This window comes from Balaenoptera physalus, assembly GCF_965194825.1.
Source record: "Balaenoptera physalus genome assembly, chromosome: 15".
NCBI lineage: Eukaryota > Metazoa > Chordata > Mammalia > Artiodactyla > Balaenopteridae > Balaenoptera > Balaenoptera physalus.
In genome coordinates this window covers 79,326,938-79,348,670 of record NC_138894.1, presented here as the reverse complement: position 1 = coordinate 79,348,670, position 21,733 = coordinate 79,326,938, and the positions used below count along the sequence as shown (strand labels likewise).

Sequence of the window (21,733 nt, the reverse complement as noted above, 5' to 3'; positions counted from 1 at the left end):
GCAAATGCTTGGTAAATGTTAACTGTAATTTCTAGTATCTATGTGTTAGACACCGAACTGGTGTTTCATAAATCCCTTAAGTCTCATCTGTAATACAGGTATTACTATCTTCATCATACAGATGAGGCTAAGGCTCCTAGGGGTGAGCTCACAGAGTCACGATCCAAAGCAGCCCGCCCACTACACTTCCCATTACACTCATTTTAACACTCTTTGATTTTATCACTCTAAGTGATTCTGCCTTTGACAACAGCATTAAAACATTTCTCTTAAGCACATCTTCATAATTTGTTGTTCTCGTTTAAAATAAAGTTTTAAAAGTGATTATGAAGATAATTTACTCAATTTAAAAATGGGCAAAGGGGACTTCCCTGGTGGTGCAGTGGTTAAGAATCCACCTGCCAATGCAGGGGACATGGGTTCGAGCCCTAGTCCGGGAAGATCCCACATGCCGTGGAGCAACTAAGCCCATGCGCCACAACTACTGAGCCTGTGCTCTAGAGCCTGCGAGCCACAACTACTGAGCCCGCGTGCCACAATTACTGAAGCCCGCACGCCTAGAGCCCGTTCTCCGCAACAAGAGAAGCCACCACAATGAGAAGCCTGCACACCACAACGAGTAGCCCCCGCTTGCCGCAACTAGAGAAAGCCCGTGCACAGCAACGAAGACCCAATGCAGCCAAAAATAAATAAATAAATAGATAGATAGATAAATAAATAATGGGCAAAGGATCTGAACACACATTTCTCCAAAGAAGACATACAATGGCCAACGAGCACATGAAAAGATGCTCAACATCATTAGTCATGGAGGAGGTGCAATTCAAAACCATGAGATATCACTTCATACCTACAAGGAAGGCTTTAATAAAATGCCAAATAATAACAAGCGTCAGTGAAAATGTGGAGAAACAGAAACGCTTGTACACTGCTGGTGGGAATATAAAATGGTACAGCTACTTTGGAAAACAGTCTGGCAGTTCCCCAAAAAGTCAAACCATTTGACCCAGCAATTTCACTCCTAGGTATATACCCAAGAAAGACGGTGATGTTATGTCCATGCAAAAACTTGTACGCAAATGTACATAGCAGCATTATTCACAATAGCCAAAAAGTAAAAACCCAAATGTCCATCAATTAACATATGGATAAATAAAATGTGGTATATCTAAACAATGGAATATTATTTGGCCATAAAAAGCAATGCAATACCGGTATGTGCTACAGCATTATGTACCTTGAAAAGATTATGCTAAGTGAAATAAACCAATCACAAAAACCCCACATATTTTATGGTTCCATTTATATATGTCCAGAGTAGGCAAATATATGGAGCCAGAACACAGATTAGCTGTGGCTGCAGGGCAGGCAGGGTACACAGGAAGTTGCGAGGGTGATAACTAATGGGTTCTGGGTTTCCTTTTGAGGTGATGAAAATGTCCTGTAATTGATTGTGGTAATGGTTGCATAACTCTGTGAATATACCACTGAATTGGTATAGTTGGGGGAACTGTATGGAATGTAAATTATATCTCAATAAAGCTGTTACCAAAAAAGTGATTATGTTCAGCTTTATCCTTCTAGATGTTATTCTTAGAGATTCTTATCCTTGTTTATTAAATTCAGTCCTTGCCTCCTCATCTCTGATTTTTCTTCTTGCCTTTTCATTCGTTCAAATGGTGGTTGTACTGCAGGAACTTCCTTATTATGAAAATGGTGGCAATATTAGCACCCTAGTGTAGATAGAGGTTAAGAGCATGGACTCTGGAGTCGGACCACTTGGGTTTGAACCCAGCTCTACCACTGACTATCTGTGTAACCTTGAACAAGTTATTTAACTTCTCTGTGTTTTCATTTCTATGCCTGTAAAAAGAAAATAGTAATGAGGTAATACATTTGAGGGCCTTAGAAAGGTGCCTAGACTAATAAGTACTCAATAAAGAGCACTGGGACCTCCCTGGTGGTCCAGTGGTAAAGAATCTGCCTTACAATGCAGGGGATGAGGGTTCGACCCCTGGTCAGGGAACTAAGATCTCACATGCCACGGGGCACCTAAGCCCGCGTACCACAACTACTGAGCTCGTGCACCTCAACTAGAGAGCCTGTGCGCCGCAAACTACAGAGCCACTGTGCTCTGGAGCCCACGCATCCTGGAGCCTGCACGCCACAACTAGAGGGAAAAAACCTGCACCCCACAACTAGAGAGAAGCCAGCATGCCACAACGAAACGTCCCGCATGCCTCAACGAATATTCCGCGTGCTGCAGCTAAGACCTGACACAGCCAAAAATAAATTAAATAAATAAAAAATAAATCTTAAAAAAAAATAAAGAGCACTTTTCCTTTTTTCTTTTTACTGGTATGAGCAATGGTTATATAGCTAGAACTGCACTGATTTTATAAAAATGGTAGCAATATTAGCACAACAATCTCTTTATTTTCCCAGAACCTTTGTTTCCTGTCTTCATGGGTTCCTTTCACTACCTAACCCTTAACTGCTGATACCCTCAAAGGCCTGATTTTTTCCCCCCGAGTCATCTCATTTACTTTCATTGGCTCAAAAACTACCAATAGGCATTCATGCCACCAGCTGATGCATATCCGATGCTGTATATCTTAAGTATATCTCACTACCTGCTGGACAATTCTATCTGGATGTCCCACAGGTACTTTGTAGTCAAAACCAAACTCATCTTCTTCCCCCAACTCCGATTCTTTACTGTAGCTGGTGGCACCATGATTCTGCCCTGTCACCAAGATACAAACCTGGGAGTCAAACTGACCTTCCACCTGACCACGCATCCCATCAATCCCCAACTCCTGCCAAGGTTCCCTCAGAAACAAGTCTTAACTCAGTTTCATGACTTTTTCTCCACCTTGGCTTCATATCAGGATCACCTGAGGAGTTCTTAAAAATCCCCACACCCAGGCCCCACCACAGGCCATTTAAATCTGGATGCAGGCATCAATAGCTTGTTAAAGGTCCCCAGGTGATTCCAATGAGCAGCCAAGCTAGGAATCTCTGGTTTAGCCCTCGGTCTGCTCTCATTCAGTGTTGCTGGCTTTCCACTTCCACTCCAGCAATAATGAACTTCTTATAAACGCACCTCTCCTCCTCCGCCTGGCTGCTCCTTGTCTCCATCACACTCTCCACCATCCCACCCTCCAATCTGGCTTACTCCTACTTATCTTATGACTCTGGCCGTTGCCTCCTCCAGGAAGTCCTCTCTAATTCACCAATCTACGGTTGAGTTAGGTATTCCTCCTCTGTACTCTCTTGGTGCCCAGTAAAATCTAATATCAGTGTGCTTAGCAGGCTGTTTTATACTTATCTGCGTACGTGCCTGATCCCCTCACAGAGTTAGGCACTACCTGAGGCCAGGACCACCTGGCACTCATTTTCATATTCTCAGCACCTAGTACTCTGCATTTGCTTATGCAAATACTCAACATATGTTAGTTGAATGACTTTCCAGAGATGAGGAAAGATTTTGGAAAGAGATTGTTGATGTCAGACATTGATGGATGGGTTGGATTTTGATCCATGTTTTTTTTTCACTCAAGGTGAAACCACCAACTTGATTATCTAACTGTAAAACTCTGCTTAACTCTGGTACCCCCCAAGCAACCACTTCAGTTTCTTTCACTGCATACAGACTCTTATTTTGTACTAAAAATATCTTAGTCTACATTTGCAGTGAATATTGTAAACTCCTTCCAATCTTTTTGGAGAAAAAGTTGGAATAAAAATTATAAATAACATAGTCTATTATTATCCTAGATTATATTTTCTTTTACTTTCAAATCAAAATTTCTTTTGCTTTTGAGATACATATGCTTATCTTGGATCAAACTATCTCAATCTTTACCACTTAAAATTTTCTTTTGTCCCCCTACTATAAAACAATTTGCTGGTCTGGACCCAGAGACTATGTTAAGGAAAAAGAGACATTCCCAAGAAATTCAATCAGGACTACATATAAACAATTAGTTTTAAAGGATGCTTCAAAAGAAATACACAATACAAGTAATGTAGTTTGTGTCCTTTTAATAAACACACTTGCATAGTTATATTACAATTTTGTAAAAATAAAAACGGATGACCTCATGCCAAGCGTTTCCAGCATTTGCACAATCTCAAGACCTTTAATACTATAGTTTTCAAGACGCACGAAATAAAAATTTAAGGCAAAAAAACAGCACTTTGCAACAATTTAATAATTTATTACATTACAGTAGCATCACAGCAGCATCCAATAATGCCACTTCAGGCAAAAGTCTCTCAGTATTTCCATTATAGATTCTATTTACAAGAATTTATAACCTGGTAAAATTCATCCTAAGAAAACTTGGCAAATAAAGCTTTGGACTGAAATTGGCATTTCTTTCTCTACTTTTCCTTCCCCACTTCCTTTATTTTAAGCTATCAGTATTCATATTATATTTTAAAACACTAAAATAGCAGTTACATTGTTTTAATAGTTGTATTATTTTAAAATGATTCCTTAGGATAAAGTTTTAGAGGAAACTATACAACAGGTAGGGTTGATTTAGATTTTCAAGTTTTCTAAAAAAATCAGCTTTGGTCTTAGAACTGATTTTTTCATTGCTGAAAAACCCATCAGGTTTAATCATATATCTTAAAAATGATTATCACATATTGCAATTTTTAAATAAAAAATTTTCATTCTTTACCTCCTATAGGGTTCAGATTTGTTCATTCTAAAATTTTATGTTCCTGATAAACTCCTTCCAATGTTGCTTTCTAAGTAAATGGAAAGCTGCCTCTTATACTGAATGAGAACAAATACGTGGCTGAATACGAGGTATTGCAAAGGACTGCATGCTCTTTTAAGGACAAGTTATTATTATATGTCATACCATTTCCTTTACTTTTAGTTTCTTCTCAGATATATGACAAAATACCTAAACAAAGAGAGGTATTTCTGTAAATACAGTAAATTTATTTCCCAGACACTCAGCTTAAATACGCCATTATGTGATTTAGTTCATAGGTACCTGATGAATATATTATTTGCGAATTGATTTACAGACACTAAGCTCTACCTGAATGTCATTCTTAATAATCTATATTTATCAGTGTAAAAGTGAAGCAATTTGAGCTACAAAAATACTTTTGAAATAATTTATCAGTGTATTAAATAAACCCAAATTCAAAATTATAAGGAGAAAATGTTATACCAAATCATGTGACTAATTAAGTGGTCTAATTTCTAACCTCAGGGTCTAAAATGGATTTAAAGTAACTGCCCTTAATTTGAACCCAACTAATGGTTGCAAAAGCAGAAAGTTCAGAAAATAAAAGGCAAGACCAAGTAAACTGTACAATTTAGAAGATCAGCTGAATTCACAAGGACTCAGTCTTTACACTCCACCCTTTAGTGACTGCAGGCAAATCTGTTATGCCACCTGTAAAATGGTATTATTGCTTTCCTATATGTCATATTTTATAAAAGTATCATGATGATGCCAAATGCTAAAAGTTGAGGTGGTCTAATAACTAGAAACCCCTGCCTCAGGGAGCACACATACATATCACCATACATCCCAATGATGTGAAGTATTTTGGAACACAGACATTTGAACTTTGTGACGTTCTAACTAAACTGTTGATTCTTTCTCAAGTGTTGTAAAGTTATGATTTAGGCAATGTATGACTAAAATTATTCATTTATAATGAATAGGCTCATTTACACAAATATTGCACAAAATATGACTCTAACTTAAAACTCAGATATATAAAAACATATTTCACTCTTCTTAAAGAACTCTGTGAGGAAATAAGACTCTGTGATTGTATGTACACTTTTCCTGATAATACTTGGACATTCATAAACAGTAGATTGCACTGCAGTTTGTAAACATTTTAAATTGCATAAACTTCTCATTGATTTTCAAATATAGTTTAATACTGTCCACTAAAACTCCCTTTTGTTTCAGCTAAGTACTCTCACGTTTATTAGTTTATAATAATGTTTATTATCTTTAAAGTTTTCCACTCAAGGAAAAGAAGTAAAATCCTATGCCAAAGTAGCCAATGTGGTTGAAGAATAGATAGTAGCCAGAGAATTCTGAATGGTAAAATCAACCCTCTAGCCACAAAGCAGCTTCATGGACATAGAGGAATGCCAGCTCTCACACATCTTTCCTTCACTGAATTCATTCTCAACTAGACAGAGACTGTCTGCCTGCTTCATGAGCATTTAAATTCTTCAAGGATTCCTTATGATCTTTACTAAATACATTAAGAAGAGTGTCAACCAGTGTCCCTTTGTGACCTGGGACAAGTAGTCACCTAATTAAAATAGATAACATGAATTCTGCCTTCAAAATGTACAGATATAAATGCTCTAAGGTAGGGAAGGTTTCATATCTCACGGTCAATTAAAGGGAGCCTTTCATTCCTCAGAAATAATCCATTTTTAGCTCATTAGTAAAGAAGTAACAACTGACCGCTGCAGCACATGAAGCTTCTTCATGAGCCCAGACCACAGAGATCCCAAGGGAACTCCCATGTACAGGACTCATTCTTGGGCAGCTGGAACAGATAAAACGTACCCTAATATGCCCCACATATTGCTGGGGCAGGCCACTTTCCTCTTCTGTGAGATAAGAAAAGCTCCCTCAAAGTGTTATTGCTCCTACCCCAAAATACACAGAAAATAGAGAAAAGGATATTTCCAATTCTTGGCCTTTAAACAAATTTAAATATTGGTACTCATAGTGGCATATTAGAAAATAATAAACAGTGCATATTGAGGGACCAATCGCGTATTGAACCAATTAAGAGCTCACTGTGATTAGGATTAGATCAAACATAATAGCAAAACATAAGCAATTCTGAATTCTGTAATGAATATACATGTTGCAATAACATTAGAAAAGCATGGCAGCCCATTCCAAACCAGCGAGAATAGTTTGTGCAAATAGTGGGTCTTTGTGTGTTTGAACTCCCACCATGTAAGAGCAAACTCAACATGCATGCTAATGACCTACAATTACCAAATTAAAAAAGAAGAAAAATGCTAAAGGATGCCAGAGTGAACAGCAGGGAAAGCCACACAAAGACCCACTATCCTTTAACTTGTTACAAATAAATTTTAACTGTAAATTAGAAACACGAAGAAATAATCACAAGTGGCTCTAACATTCGAACGAAGTTAACGAATTGTGTAGGAGATATTTGATCAGGGCTGCCTGCCCTGCCTCCACGCTAGAGTCAAACTTGGATAGTGGGTCTCTGGGGTGCTTTCACACTGGAAGACAACATTGGGTCCTATAAAAAGAAAAATGAGGAATAAAATGAACATAAAGCAAATCAAGTGGGTGAGAAAAAATTCTACTGATTACATGCAACATTAACAAATTTGAACTATTAAAATTCTCAACCTTTAGAAAATATCCTAACTACATAATAAAATGCAAGTAATATTTATAAGGGCTACAGAAACACAAATGATAGTCTAAAACTTAACCAGCTTTCACTGACTCATACACTCCTGGCTGTTCTTCCTTTAGAACAGCTTTTATCTGTTCTTTGTATTCCTTATTATATAAGACTTAATTGGAAAAAAGTTCCGCCACTGAAAAACAAGATAAACAACAACCAAACGTTTGGAAAACTATCACTTTACACTGTAGACACTATAAAAGCCAAATGTACTGACAAACCAGAATGCCTCCAGGGATCACTTAGTCAAAGATCTTCCAGACCCAGTAGGTTTGAAAAGCACCTTCCTCTCTCAGGTCCAGGAAAGACACCTCAGGTATTTCTGATTAATCAGATAAACTCACAAGCACTGAAAACTGCCAAACCATCAGCAGAGTTTAAAAATGGTCATTCATTTAGGTAATCCAAGTTGTTATAATTTTCTTTACTACCTCTCCTGAAACCCTGAGATACTTTTAGGAATATTCAAACCATAAAAAACTGGACTCCACCTCCAAATTGGGAAATTCAGTTGCTTTATCTAAAGAAAAGTCTTCTCCCAAAATCAGAACGATCTTATAAGCTCTAAAGTGAAAATAATGCACTAATATTTTAAAATTATAGATATAGTACAAAGTAAATTCACAATACCTGCACTGAATCATAAACACATCTCAGCTTTTTACCATTTATATGTTCTTAGAAGCTAAGTTAGAACAAAAGGCTAAAGCTTTTAGATAATTTCACAAGAATGATAAAAATATAAATCATGATATATTTTATTTAAAAAGACAAAAAAATCAAAAGGGTGGGGAAAAGTGACATCTATTTTATAAAAGTAAAAAATATTTCCAAGTACTGTTTATTCTCTGATTATTAATGCTATGCTTATTCTCAAATATAAGAAAGGCTAGGTAACTACCAAGAGATAATTTTATGTAATACCAAATCTCATACATTGAGATCTGGACCCTTGTAAAAGTAGTGAAATAGATCTTAATTCATATATCTCTTGCAGTATGAGTTATCTACCTAAAAAAATCACCTAATGAGTTTTGCAAGCACCTTATTTATAAAATAAATTTTATAATTTTCTTTTAAATTTTCTCCTAACCTGGATGATGTGTAAAAATGTGGGAAATAAATGAGAAGGTTGCAAAATTAATAGCACCTGTACACTAAAAGGGTCATTTTGAATAGGTGAATAGGGTAATTGCCAGCTACTCTTTATTAAGCTGAAAAAGGCTGGTGTAAAGGGAAGTTGCAGTATAGACCGTTATCATACCAAAGAACCCATGAGAGAATTAGAACTTTTTTCAGATAAAATCTAATAGTAGGGTCTGAAGCTAGGAAAAAAGTATTTGAAAAAAAGCAGTATAACTTCTTATCTTGTGAAAGTTTCCTGTTATATTTTCTTACTTTAAACGTTAACATAACATTTGCTAAGAGTGCTAAGTTTAAGATCTGATTCAGAGCAGCAATGAATGCAGTGCTGCACATTAAAGCTTATGCACTAGTTAAGAAGTAAATAATTTGATATAACTCACACTGCTGACTTGGATCCGTGTCTGTCGTCATCTTAACATAATTTGAAGGAAAGAGACCAGTCACCCCATTGATTTCTCCTTGCCACCAGTCAGGATCATCTTTGTTCAAAACATTAATAAGTTGTCCCTTGGAGAAATTTAGCTCATCCTCATTATTTGCTATATAGTCATACATGGCGATCACCTGACACACTACCAGAAAAAGAACAACAAAGTAACAAATTAAACAAAATAATTATTCCTACAAGGATCATATGTTAAAATTCAGCTAAAATTTCCCTTTAGCTGTTTTCTCCCACCCTCCTTCCCCCATTCCCTGTTTTACAAAAACAAGAATTTCCCAAATGCAGTTAGAAATCCAAGCGGTTGGTTTGCTTTAAAGTATGACGGTATAGCAATTAAAATATTTCAAGGAGTGAGGTAGTTCAAGTATCACCGAACAGTTGGCTGTTTCTACACAGAACTTTTTAGAAAGGAAGTTCTCATTGCAATATTACTTTTAGGCAGAGGTAAGGAAAGAACAAATTTTAAAATATTTTTCAAAGAATCAGCGAATCTAAGAAGTGCTAAGTTTTAACAAAACTTCTCTAAGATGAAACACAAGTTAACCCATTTCCATACCAGGATGAAAGGCAGGTGTAGTTCTTTCACTACTTGGACCCAAAAGTTTAACATGGCTGGCAGGGAACCATCCCTTCTGTCGCTTTTTTCCTCTGGCCTATAAAATTAGCAAAAAGAATATAAAAGATGAGACTAAAGACAATTATTGAGACATAAACTAAAAATGAGAAAAACCCTGGCTGTGTAGTAAAGAATTTAACCTTGCCCAAAGAGAGGTCTGGTCTTTGCCTTTGGCTCCTGGAAGGTAATCTCTAAACCTCTGGCATGTCTTGACTGTTAAGAGTGTCTCACTTTACGTGGGGGCCTTAACCATGCCAGATAGCCTAACGATGTGATTTATGGTGGGCCCTCTGGGTCATAGTATGAACTCAACCTCTGGAGGGACTGGAGACTGAGTTCGGCCATGTGGGCAGTCAACTGTGTCTATGTGATGGAGCCCCAATAAACACTCTGGAAACCAAGGCTCAAGTGAGCTGCTTTGCTTGGCAATACTCCATGGCTATTGTTGCCAGGAGGATTTAATGATGTCCATGACTCCATGGGCAGAGGACAACTGGAAGCTCTGTGTTTGGAATCCTCCTGAACTCTGCCCCACACATCTCTTCCCGTGGCTAATTTTAATCTAAATCCTTTTGCTGTGATAACCCATAACCATGAGTATGATAGCCTTCTGTGAGCCCTTACGGCGAAGTACTGAACTCGGGAGTGGTCTTGGGGACCTCCAAGCTTACGACTGGTGTTAGAAGTGAGGGTGTCTTGGGAACGCCTGAATTCTGCATCGGCCTTCCACATCAGTATTAAACAACTGGAAGATTCAATATGCATCTCAACACAATTTGAAGAAGTCTATTTGGAGCTCTTTCAGGCTCAAATTTCTCTGCATATTTCACACAAATAATATTTATAAACTAAAAAAACCTTTCTAATGTTCTCCTAATAAGTTCAAGTCAACACTTAATGATATAGCTCACAGTAAATACCTCTTGGGGCTTTGCTAATAATTAATCAGGAGATCATAAACAAACTTTGTGGAAAGCCACATCTCCCACTTAGTTGGGTCAATCTTCAAAGCAAATCAGAAGGTGAAATTTCAGGGGGTTAGTCAAGAAGATACTGAATTTTGAACCTCCACTGCTCTTTAGAAACTGTAAGACCCTGATTTGCAAGAATGACACTAAGTTAATCCTCCATATTACAATCATATATCAATTTCACATAAAAATCCAGCTCTTATACCTGTCATCATCTTTTAATCCTAAAATGCTTTTTAGTTTTAACTAGTAAGGAAATTTTAGGAGTGAGAAAAGAACTCCTCTTTCTGTATCAAAACATGCAGTTACTATCTCTGTTAACATTTTATGAAAAAACCAGGCTCATTTACTCCTGCAGTTCCTTTCCTTGCACTGCTGTTTCAAAACATAAGACTATGGGGGTGGGGGGGACTGTCCAGTGAATAGTATTTTCTTAGCACTCAGCCTGGAAGTTATACCACAAGCCTGGGGTTATCCCAGGCAAAGATGATGCTAAGCTTTCCTCTAAGAAGGTGTCCTGTGGTTTATTAAAACAGCTATTACTGGAAAACAATTATGTCTTTAGGGAAATTACTCTTCATATTGTTACTTGTAACATCAACTGTGCTAAAAATAAACAGGGAAAAGACAAGAGAGAAACATAAGATACTAAAATGGTAATACTGACTACCTCCAAGTGGTATGATTATAGGTGATCTAAAGTTTTTATTAACCTTATTTTTCTAATGAGCATGCATTCATTACTTTTATAATAAAATTAATAAACGTTATTTAAAGGTTATTACCTGTAACTCCCCTTGCCACCAGCCACTTGTATTTTTCTTTAGAATTAATATTAACTGTCCTGGTGCAAGGCTAAGCTGTTCAGAACCAGAAGCCACATATGCTGAAGTTACTTGAGCAATCTCTGAAAAGAAGAAAAATAAGAAACTGAATTCAAGACTATTAAACACTTTAGTAGTTTTTCAGTTTCATTATTATACATACCAGGTTTCTTGTTTGATGTTCCAGATTTGCTAGCACTCCCAAAACCCTGTAAGGAAAAGATATACTGTTTTATCATTTTCCAACAATCTAGATGTAAAAGTACAAAGGCTATTAGGAACTAGAGATTTCTAATTCCCAGGGTCCTTGTTTCTTTCAAGTAAGAGCAAAATAATGATTAACCTTACATTAACCAAATAAATTAAGAATCCAACACTTATGGGGAGATCTGGTTCTGACAGAATACATTATATACAAGTAGCTGATGTTGGCATCCACTGACTCAACAGGAATAGCTCATTTTCTGAATCTTTCCTGAATATTAAACGTAAACACAAATATATTTCATTTATCAATGGGGTTAGAATCGATGTCTACCACATATAACAAATGTGCTCTGGGTATGTTAAGGCATATGTGAGTTTAGCTCCTGCTGCATACAAGGTAATGTTATTTTAAATTTTTTGCCATGTTCCTCCAAACTTGACCGAAGAACAGAAAATGCATACCCCAGCAACTATGACCTGTTTGACTTTATAGGATGAGCAAGACAAGGGAAGCAGTTAAAATTTTTTTTCTCTTAGTGAACACAGCTGTAGTAAAAGCACTCAAGCAGAGTTGATGGTAGTCAACAGCCAACATTTTTTGAGTACTTACTATGTAACAGGTAGTGTTGCAAGAATTTTACATATATTCACTTAATTTTTGCAATAACACTATTAAGTAATTATGAGTATCCCCATATTACAGAGAAGGAAACCGAAACACAGAAAGGTGAAGTAACTTGTCCAAGGTCACCTAGCCTCTAAGTGGCAGAGCCAGAAGCCAACCTAAGCAGTCTCAGTGGTTCTCAATGTGTGGTTTGTGGATCCCTGGGGGCAGTCCTTCTAGCCCCTTTCAGGGGTCTGGAAGATAAAAACTATTTTCATAACAGTACTAAGACATTATTATTTGCCTCTTTTGCTGTACTGACATTTACACTGGTGGGTAAAATTGCTGATGTCTTAGCACAAATCACAGCAGTGGTGCCAAATAATACTGGTAGTCATAATACTCTTCACAGCCACATGCTCACAGGAAAACAAGGCCAGTTTCACTTAAGCATGTCCTTGGTCAAGCAGTAAAAATTTTACTAAATCCTAATCCTTGGATACACATCTTTTAAAAAGTCTGGGTGACTAAATGAAGTGTGCCCAAAGCATTTCTGCTGCATACTGAAGTACAAGGGTTGTCTCACAGAAAAGCCTTAGGTGATTAAATTGTGACCTAAACTAGGTTTTTCATGGAACAGCGTTTTTATTTGAAAGAATGACTAATGACAAATTATTCAGACTTGAGATTTAGCAGACATTTGCTGAAAGATGAATAAAGTAAGCCTGTCCCTTCAAGTTAAAGAGCTGACAGGATTTTTGCCAACAATAAAACTCAAGCTTTCAAGGGAAAACTAAAATTTGGGAAAACTGGTATCTACCACCATGAGCTTGACTGCTTCAAAGTACTTAAGGACTTTTCTATGTTAACAAATATGATTTACTTTGTATTGAAGTATGGTTGATTTACAATGTTGTGTTCATTTCTGTTGTACAGCAAAGTGATTCAGTTATACATATATACATTCTTTTTTTTTTAACATTCTTTTCCATTATGGTTTATCATAGGATTTTTAAATAATTAATTAATTAATTAATTTAAAAATTTTATTTGGCTGCATTGGGTCTTCCTTGCTGTGCACAGGCTTTCTCCAGTGGCGGCGAGCAGGGCTACTCTTTGTCTAGGCGCGCGGGCTTCAGTACTTGTGGCTCTCGGACTCTAGAGCACAGGCTCAGTAGTTGTGGCACACGGGCTTAGTTGCTCAGCGGCATGTGGGATCTTCCCAGACCAGAGCTCGAACCCGTGTCCCCTGCATTGGCAGGTGGATTCTTAACCACTGTGCCACCAGGGAAGTCCCTATCATAGGATACTGAATATAGTTCCCTGTGCTGTACAGTAGGACCTTGTTGTTTATCCATTTCATATATAATAGCTTACATCTGCTAACGCCAGCCTCCCACTCCATCCCTCCCACAACTCCCTCCCCTTTGGCAACCACAAGTCTGTTCTCTATGTCTGTGAGTCTGTTTCTGTTTCATAGATAGGTTCATTTGTGTTATATTTTAGAGTCCACATATAAGTGATACCATATGGTATTTATCTTTCCCTTTCTGACTTATTTAACTTAGTATGATAATCTCTAGTTGCATCCATGTTGCTGCAAATGGCATTATTCCGTTCCTTCTTATGACTGAGTAGTATTCCATTCCATACATACATACACACATATATATACATACACACACATATATATATGTATATATGCCACATCTTTTTTTATCCATTCATCTGTTGATGGACATTTAGGTTGTTGCCATGTCTTACCTATTGTGAACAGTGCTGCTATGAACACAAGGGTGCATGTATCTTTTTTCTTTTAATTTTTATTGGAGTATAGTTGATTTACAATGTTGTGTTAGTTTCTGCTGTATAGCAAAGTGAATCAGTTATACATATACATACATCCATTCTTTTTTACATTCTTTTCCCATATAGGTCATTACAGAGTATTGAGTAGAGTCCCCTGTTCCCGGTAGGTCCTTATTAGTTATCTATTTTATATATAGTAGTGTGTATATGTCATTCCCAGTCTCCCAATTTATCCCTCCCCCTGCATGTATCTTTTTGAATTATAGTTTTGTCTGGATATATGCCCAGGAGTGGGATTGCAGGATCATATGGTAATTCGATTTTCAGTTCTCTGAGGAACTTCCCCATACTGTTCTCCATAGTGGCTGAATCAATTTACATTCCCATCAACAGTGCAGGAGGGTTCCATTTTCTCCACACCCTCTTCAGAATTTGTTATCTGTAGACTTTTTAATGATGGCCATTCTGACCAGTGTAACGTGGTACCTCACTGTAGTTTTGATTTGCATTTCTCTAATAATTAGCAATATTGAGCATGTTTTCATGAGCATATTGGCCATCTGTATTTCTTCTTTGGAGAAATGTCTATTTAAGTCTTCTGCCCATTTTTTGATTGAGTTCTTTGTTTTTTGTTGTTGTTGAGTTGTATGAGCTGTTTGTATATATTGGATATTAAGCCCTTGTCTGTTGAATCATTTGCAAATATTTTCTGCCATTCTGTAGGTTGTCTTTTCATTTTGTTTATGGTTTCCCTTGCTATGCAAAAGCTTGTAAGGTTGATTAGGTCCCATTTGTTTATTTTTGTTTTTATTGCCTTGGGAGACTGACCTAAGAAAACACTGGTATGATTAACGTCAGAGAATGTTTTGCCTATGATCTCTTCAAGGAGTTTTATGGTTTCATGGCTTATGTTTCAGTCTTTCAGCCACAAATGTGATTTTTTAAATATTATATGATGAAATGTAGCAATATGGGGAATATTTGCATAATTCAGTGATTCAATATTTCCCAAATGACCAATGAATGATGTTATCATATTAAGTGTGCAAAATAGACTGGTGAATTTTAATGTTACAATAAGAAATGTTCACTGATATGGCTTCAGATTCCATGTTGCAACTAACCTACAACAATTTAGCACTTCTCAAGTTTTGATGTAGTAATATTGAACAAGAGTATCTGCAGATATCTGCAAATGTTATTAATATACTTCTGTTTCCTCTCATATCTGCGTGAGGTTGAATTTTCTTCATATACTTCAACCAAAAGAATATACCATTCTTTTCACTAAACTTTTTTGGGGAGGGAGAAATACATAGTTATTTTTCATTAAAAGCATGTTATTTGGGGCTTCCCTGATGGTGCAGTAGATAAGAATCTGCCTGCCAATGCAGGGGACGCGGGTTCAATCCCACATGTCCGGGAAGATCCCACATGCCTCGGAGCAACTAAGCCTGTGCGCCACAACTATTGAGCCTGCACTTGAGAGTCCATGAGCCACAACTACTGAAGCCCGTGTGCCTAGAGCCTGTGCTCTGCAACAAGAGAAGCCACCGCAATGAGAAGACCACACACCGCAAACAAAGAGTAGCCCCCACTCGCCACAACTAGAGAAAGCCCACGTGCAGCAACAAAGACCCCACACAGCCAAAAATAAATAAATAAATAAAATAAAGACAATCCTGCAGCCTGTGGAACAAAAACCACATTCACAGAAAGATAGACAAGATGAAAAGGCAGAGGGCTATATACCAGATGAAGGAACAAGATTAAACTCCAGAAAAACAACTCAATGAAGTGGAGATAGGCAACCTTCCAGAAAAAGAATTCAGAATAATGATAGTGAAGATGATCCAAGACCTCGGAAAAAGAATGGAGTCAAAGACCAAGAAGATGCAAGAAATGTTTAACAAAGACCTAGAAGAATTAAAGAACAAACAAACAGAGATGAACAATACAATAACTGAAAAGAAAACTACACTAGAAGGAATCAATAGCAGAATAACTGAGGCAGAAGAACGGGTAAGTGACCTGGAAGACAGAATGGTGGAATTCACTGCCGTGGAACAGAATAAAGATAAAAGAATGAAAAGAAATGAAGACAGCCTAAGAGAACTCTGGGACAACATTAAATGCAACAACATTCGCATTATACGGGTCCCAGAAGGAGAAGAGAGAGAGAAAGGACCAGAGAAAACATCTGAAGAGATTATAGTCAAAAACTTCCCTAACATGGGAAAGGAAATAGCCACCCAAGTTGAGGAAGCACAGAGAGTCCCGTACAGAATAAACCCAAGGAGAAACACGCCAAGACACATAGTAATCAAATAGGCAAAAATTAAAGACAAAGAAAAATTATTGAAAGCAGCAAGGGAAAAATGACAAATAACATACAAGGGAACTCCCATAAGGTTAACAGCTGATTTCTCAGCAGAAATTCTACAAGTTAGAATGGAGTGGCATGATATACTTAAAGTGATGAAAGGGAAGAACCAACAACCAAGATTACTCTACCCGGCAAGGATCTCATTCAGATTCGATGGAGAAATCAAAAGCTTTACAGACAAGCAAAAGCTAAGAGAATTCAGCACCACCAAACCAGCTCTACAACAAATGATAAAGGAACTGCTCTAAGTGGGAAACACAAGAGAAGAAAAGGACCTACAAAAACAAATCCATAACAATTAAGAAAATGGTAACAGGAACATACATATCGATAATTACCTTAAACGTGAATGGATTAAATGTTCCAACCAAAAGACACAGGCCTGCTGAATGGATACAAAAACAAGACCCATATACATGCTGTCTACAAGAGGCCCACTTCAGATCTAGGGACACATACAGACTGAAAGTGATGGGATGGAAAAAGATATTCCATGCAAATGGAAATCAAAAGAAAGCTGGAGTAGCAATACTCATATCAGATAAAATACACTTCAAAATAAAGAGTGTTACAAGAGACAAGGAAGAACAATACATAATGATCAAGGGATCAATCCAAGAAGAAGATATAACAATTATAAATATATATGCACCCAACATAGGAGCACCTCAATACATAAGGCAACTGCTAACAGCTATAAAAGAGGAAATCGACAGTAACACAGTAATAGTGGGGGACTTCAACACCTCACTCACAACAATGGACAGATCATCCAAACAGAAAATTAATAAGGGAACACAAGCTTTAAATTACACAATAGACCAGATAGATTTAATTGATATTTATAGGACATTCCATCCAAAAACAGCAGATTACACTTTCTTCTCAAGTGCGCATGGAACATTCTCCAGGATAGATCACATCTTGGGTCACAAATCAAGCCTCAGTAAATTTAAGAAAATTGAAATCATATCAAGCATCTTTTCTGACCACAACGCTATGAGATTAGAAATCAATTAAAGGGAAAAAAACATAAAAAACACAAACACATGGAGGCTAAACAATACGTTACTAAATAACCAAGAGATCACTGAAGAAATTAAAGAGGAAATAAAAAAATACCTAGAGACAAATGACAATGAAAACACGATGATCCAAAACCTATGGGATGCAGCAAAAGCAGTTCTAAGAGGGAAGTTTATAGCTATACAAGCCTACCTCAAGAAACAAGAAAAATCTCAAATAAACAATCTAACCTTACACCTAAAGGAACTAGAGAAAGAAGAACAAACAAAACCCAAAGTTAGTAGAAGGGAAGAAATAATAAAGATCAGAGCAGAAATAAATGAAATCGAAACAAAGAAAACAATAGCAAAGATCAATAAAACTAAAAGCTGGTTCTTTGAGAAGATAAACAAAATTGATAAACCATTAGCCAGACTCATCAAGAAAAAGAGGGAGAGGACTCAAATCAATAAAATTAGAAATGAAGAAGGAGAAGTTACAACAGACAGCTCAGAAATACGAAGTATGCCAATAAAATGGACAATATGGAAGAAATGGACAAATTCTTAGAAAGGTATAACCCTCCAAGACTGAACCAGGAAGAAATAGAAAATATGAACAGACCAAACACAAGTAATGAAATTGAAACTGTGATTAAAAATCTTCCAACAAACAAAAGTCCCGGACCTGATGGCTTCAGAGGTGAATTCTATCAAACAGAGAAGAGCTAACATCCATCCTTCTCAAACTTTTCCAAAAAATTGCAGAGGAAGGAACACTCCCAAACTCATTCTATGAGGCCACCATCACCCTGATACCAAAACCAGACAAAGATACAACAAAAAAAGAAAATTACAGACCAATATCACTCATGAATATAGATGCAAAAATCCTCAACAAAATACTAGTAAACAGAATCCAACAACACATTAAAAGGATCATACACCACAATCAAGTGGGATTTATCCCAGGGATGCAAGGATTCTTCAATATACACAAATCAATCAATGTGATACACCATATTAACAAACTGAAGAATAAAAACCATATGATCATCTCAATAGATGCAGAAAAAGCTTTTGACAAACTTCAACACCCACTTATGATAAAAACTCTCCAGAAAATGGGCATAAAGGGAACCTACCTCAACATAATAAAGGCCATATACGACAAACCCACAGCAAACATCATTCTCAATGGTGAAAAACTGAAAGCATTTCCTCTAAGATCAGGAACAAGACAAGGATGTCCACTCTCACCACTATTATTCAACATAGTTTTGGAAGTCCTAGCCATGGCAATCAGAGAAGAAAAAGTAATAAAAGGAATACAAATTGAAAAGAAGCAAAACTGTCACTGTTTGCAGATGACATGATACTATACATAGAATCCTAAAGATGCCACCAGAAAATTACTAGAGCTAATCAATGAATCTGGTAAAGTTGCAGGATACAAAATTAATGCACAGAAATCTCTTGCATTCCTATACACTAATGATGAAAAATCTGAAAGAGAAATTAAGGAAACACTCCCATTTACCACTGCAACAAAAAGAATAAAATACCTAGGAATAAATCTACCTAGGGAGACAAAAGACCTGTATGCAGAAAACTATAAGACACTGATGAAAGAAATTAAAGATGATACCAACAGATGGAGAGATATACCATGTTCTTGGATTGGAAGAATCAATATTGTGAAAATGACTATACTACCCAAAGCAATCTACAGATTCAATGCAATCCCTATCAAACTACCAATGGCATTCTTTACGGAACTAGAACAAATCATCTTCAAATTTGTATGGAGACATAAAAGACCCTGAATAGCCAAAGCAGTCTTGAGGGAAAAAAACTGAGCTGGAGCAATCAGACTCCCTGACTTCAGACTAAACTACAAAGCTACAGTAATCAAGACAATATGGTACTGGCACAAAAACAGAAACATAGATCAATGGAATAAGATAGAAAAGCCCAGAGATAAACCCACGCACCTATGGTCAACTAATCTATGACAAAGCAGGCAAAGATATACAATGGAGAAAAGACAGTCTCTTCAATAAGTGGTGTTGGGAAAACTGGACAGCTACATGTAAAAGAATGAAATTAGAACACTCCCTAACACCATACACAAAAATGAACTCAAAATGGATTCGAGACCTAAATGTAAGACTGGACACTATAAAACTCTTAGAGGAAAACATAGGAAGAACACTCTTTGACATAAACCACAGCAAGATCTTTTTTGATCCACCTCCTAGAGTAATGGAAATAAAAACAAAAATAAACAAATGGGACCTAATGAAACTTCAAAGCTTTTGCACAGCAAATGAAACCATAAACAAGACGAAAAGACAACCCTCAGAATGGGAGAAAATATTTGCAAACGAATCAACGGACAAAGGATTAATCTCCAAAATATATAAACAGCTCATGCAGCTCAATATTAAAAAAGCAAACAACCCAATCCAAAAATAGGCAGAAGACCTAAATAGACATTTCTCCAAATAAGACATACAGATGGCCAAGAAGCACATGAAAAGCTGCTCAACCTCACTACTTATTAGAGAAATGCAAATCAAAACTACAATGAGGTATCACCTCACACCAGTTAGAATGGGCATCATCAGAAAATCTACAAACAACAAATGCTGGAGAGGGTGTGGAGAAAAGGGAACCCTCTTGCACTGTTGGTGGGAATGTAAACTGATACAGCCACTACGGAGAAGAGTATGGAGGTTCCTTAAAAAACTAAAAATAGAATTACCATATGACTCAGCAATCCCACTACTGGGCATATACCCTGAGAAAACCATAATTCAAAAAGACACATGCACCCCAATGTTCACTGCAACACTATTTACAATAGCCAGGTCATGGAAGCAACCTAAGTGCCCATCAACAGACTAATGGATAAAGAAGATGTGGTACATATATACAATGGAATATTACTCAACCATAAAAAGGAACGAAATTGAGTCATTTGTTGAGACGTTGATGGATCTAGAGACTGTCATACAGAGTGAAGTAAGTCAGAAAGAGAAAAACAAATATCGTATATTAATGCATATATGTGGAACCTAGAAAAATGGTACAGATGAACCAGTGTGCAGGGCAGAAATAGAGACAAAGATGTAGAGAACAAATGTATGGACAACAAGGGGGGAAAGTGGTGGTGGTGGTGGGATGAATTGGGAGATTGGGATTGACATATATAAACTAATATGTATAAAATGGATAACTAATAAGAACCTGCTGTATAAAAAAATAAATTAAATAAAATTCAAAAAAAAATAAATTAAAAAAAAAAGAAAAAGGTCGGCAGCCAAGGAGGAAAGATAAGGACTCTAAAAGACTGTCAATTTATTAGATTAAATTAAGGTGTTCAAGTTAGTAAGCAAGGGGCTTGGGAGGCTCTAGGACTTTTGTTTTGTGATGTTTTAAAGTTTTTAATATCTTCAGAGCTGAGTTACATATTTGGTCAATCAATGACAAACCTATAGAACATCTATGATTTCAAGTTCTTAAAATGAAAAAGACTCAAGCCCAAGGAATATTACATAAGGGAATATTTTGGCTAAGAGAAACAGGACTTGAGTAATATCTTCCTCTGTTTCTCAAGAATAACAAAATCTACCTTCTGCTTTTGGATGTAGTGTTTTAATTGTAGTCTACATCATTAATATAAGGATGTTAGAAGGGGAAAAATGGTCTCTTTTTTTGGGGTAGTAATTTTGCTGGAGTGAACTGAATAAATGGCAATAACTGCTTAGGGAATTTTTAAGAAAAAGGAAATTATCATGATCAGATTCTGAACTAAGAAAGCAATGTAAGTTACTTTATTCTAAATTAGCACTTTACAATAAGGTAAGCACAAAAGCAAGGATTTTATATTGTTTTCCTAGCTGCAGAAGATTCTATTCAATTCCATGAAATACTAAGGAACAAAGGACTAGTATCACAGAGTGCCTACTATGTGGTAGGCACTGCGTAGTAACTTACACTGCATGTAATCCTCAATGAGGTACTAGTAGCCTCATTTTTCAAATGAGAAACTGTGGTTCAGAGTAGTGAAGCAACTTGTCTGAGATAAAATCCAGATCTGTTTTAATCCAAGGCATGCAATCATCCCACCTCCCCACAGTGACCCCAGGGAGTTAGCTAGTGTCTGATGATGGATATGACACTCAAAAACATATAACCAAATTAATGCTATAAATGCCTTTAGAGATACATATCTTGGTACTTAAA

General features: G+C 36.7%; 1 protein-coding gene across 19 annotated transcripts in view; it reads right to left on the bottom strand.

Annotated features, from left to right (window-relative positions):
- ITSN2 (intersectin 2) overlaps positions 1 to 21,733 on the bottom strand; it is a gene marked incomplete at its 3' end in the record, with an annotated part of 203,066 nt that overhangs the window by 34,660 nt on the left and 146,673 nt on the right. For all 19 annotated transcript variants that reach the window (XM_082427412.1, XM_082427407.1, XM_082427414.1 and 16 more), the window contains 4 exons: positions 11,636 to 11,681; positions 11,434 to 11,555; positions 9,618 to 9,714; positions 8,997 to 9,188 (listed from right to left, as the gene is read on the bottom strand). In XM_082427412.1, the coding sequence (XP_082283538.1) occupies positions 8,997 to 9,188; positions 9,618 to 9,714; positions 11,434 to 11,555; positions 11,636 to 11,681 (457 nt within the window). The remainder of the gene's footprint in view (positions 1 to 8,996; positions 9,189 to 9,617; positions 9,715 to 11,433; positions 11,556 to 11,635; positions 11,682 to 21,733) is intronic.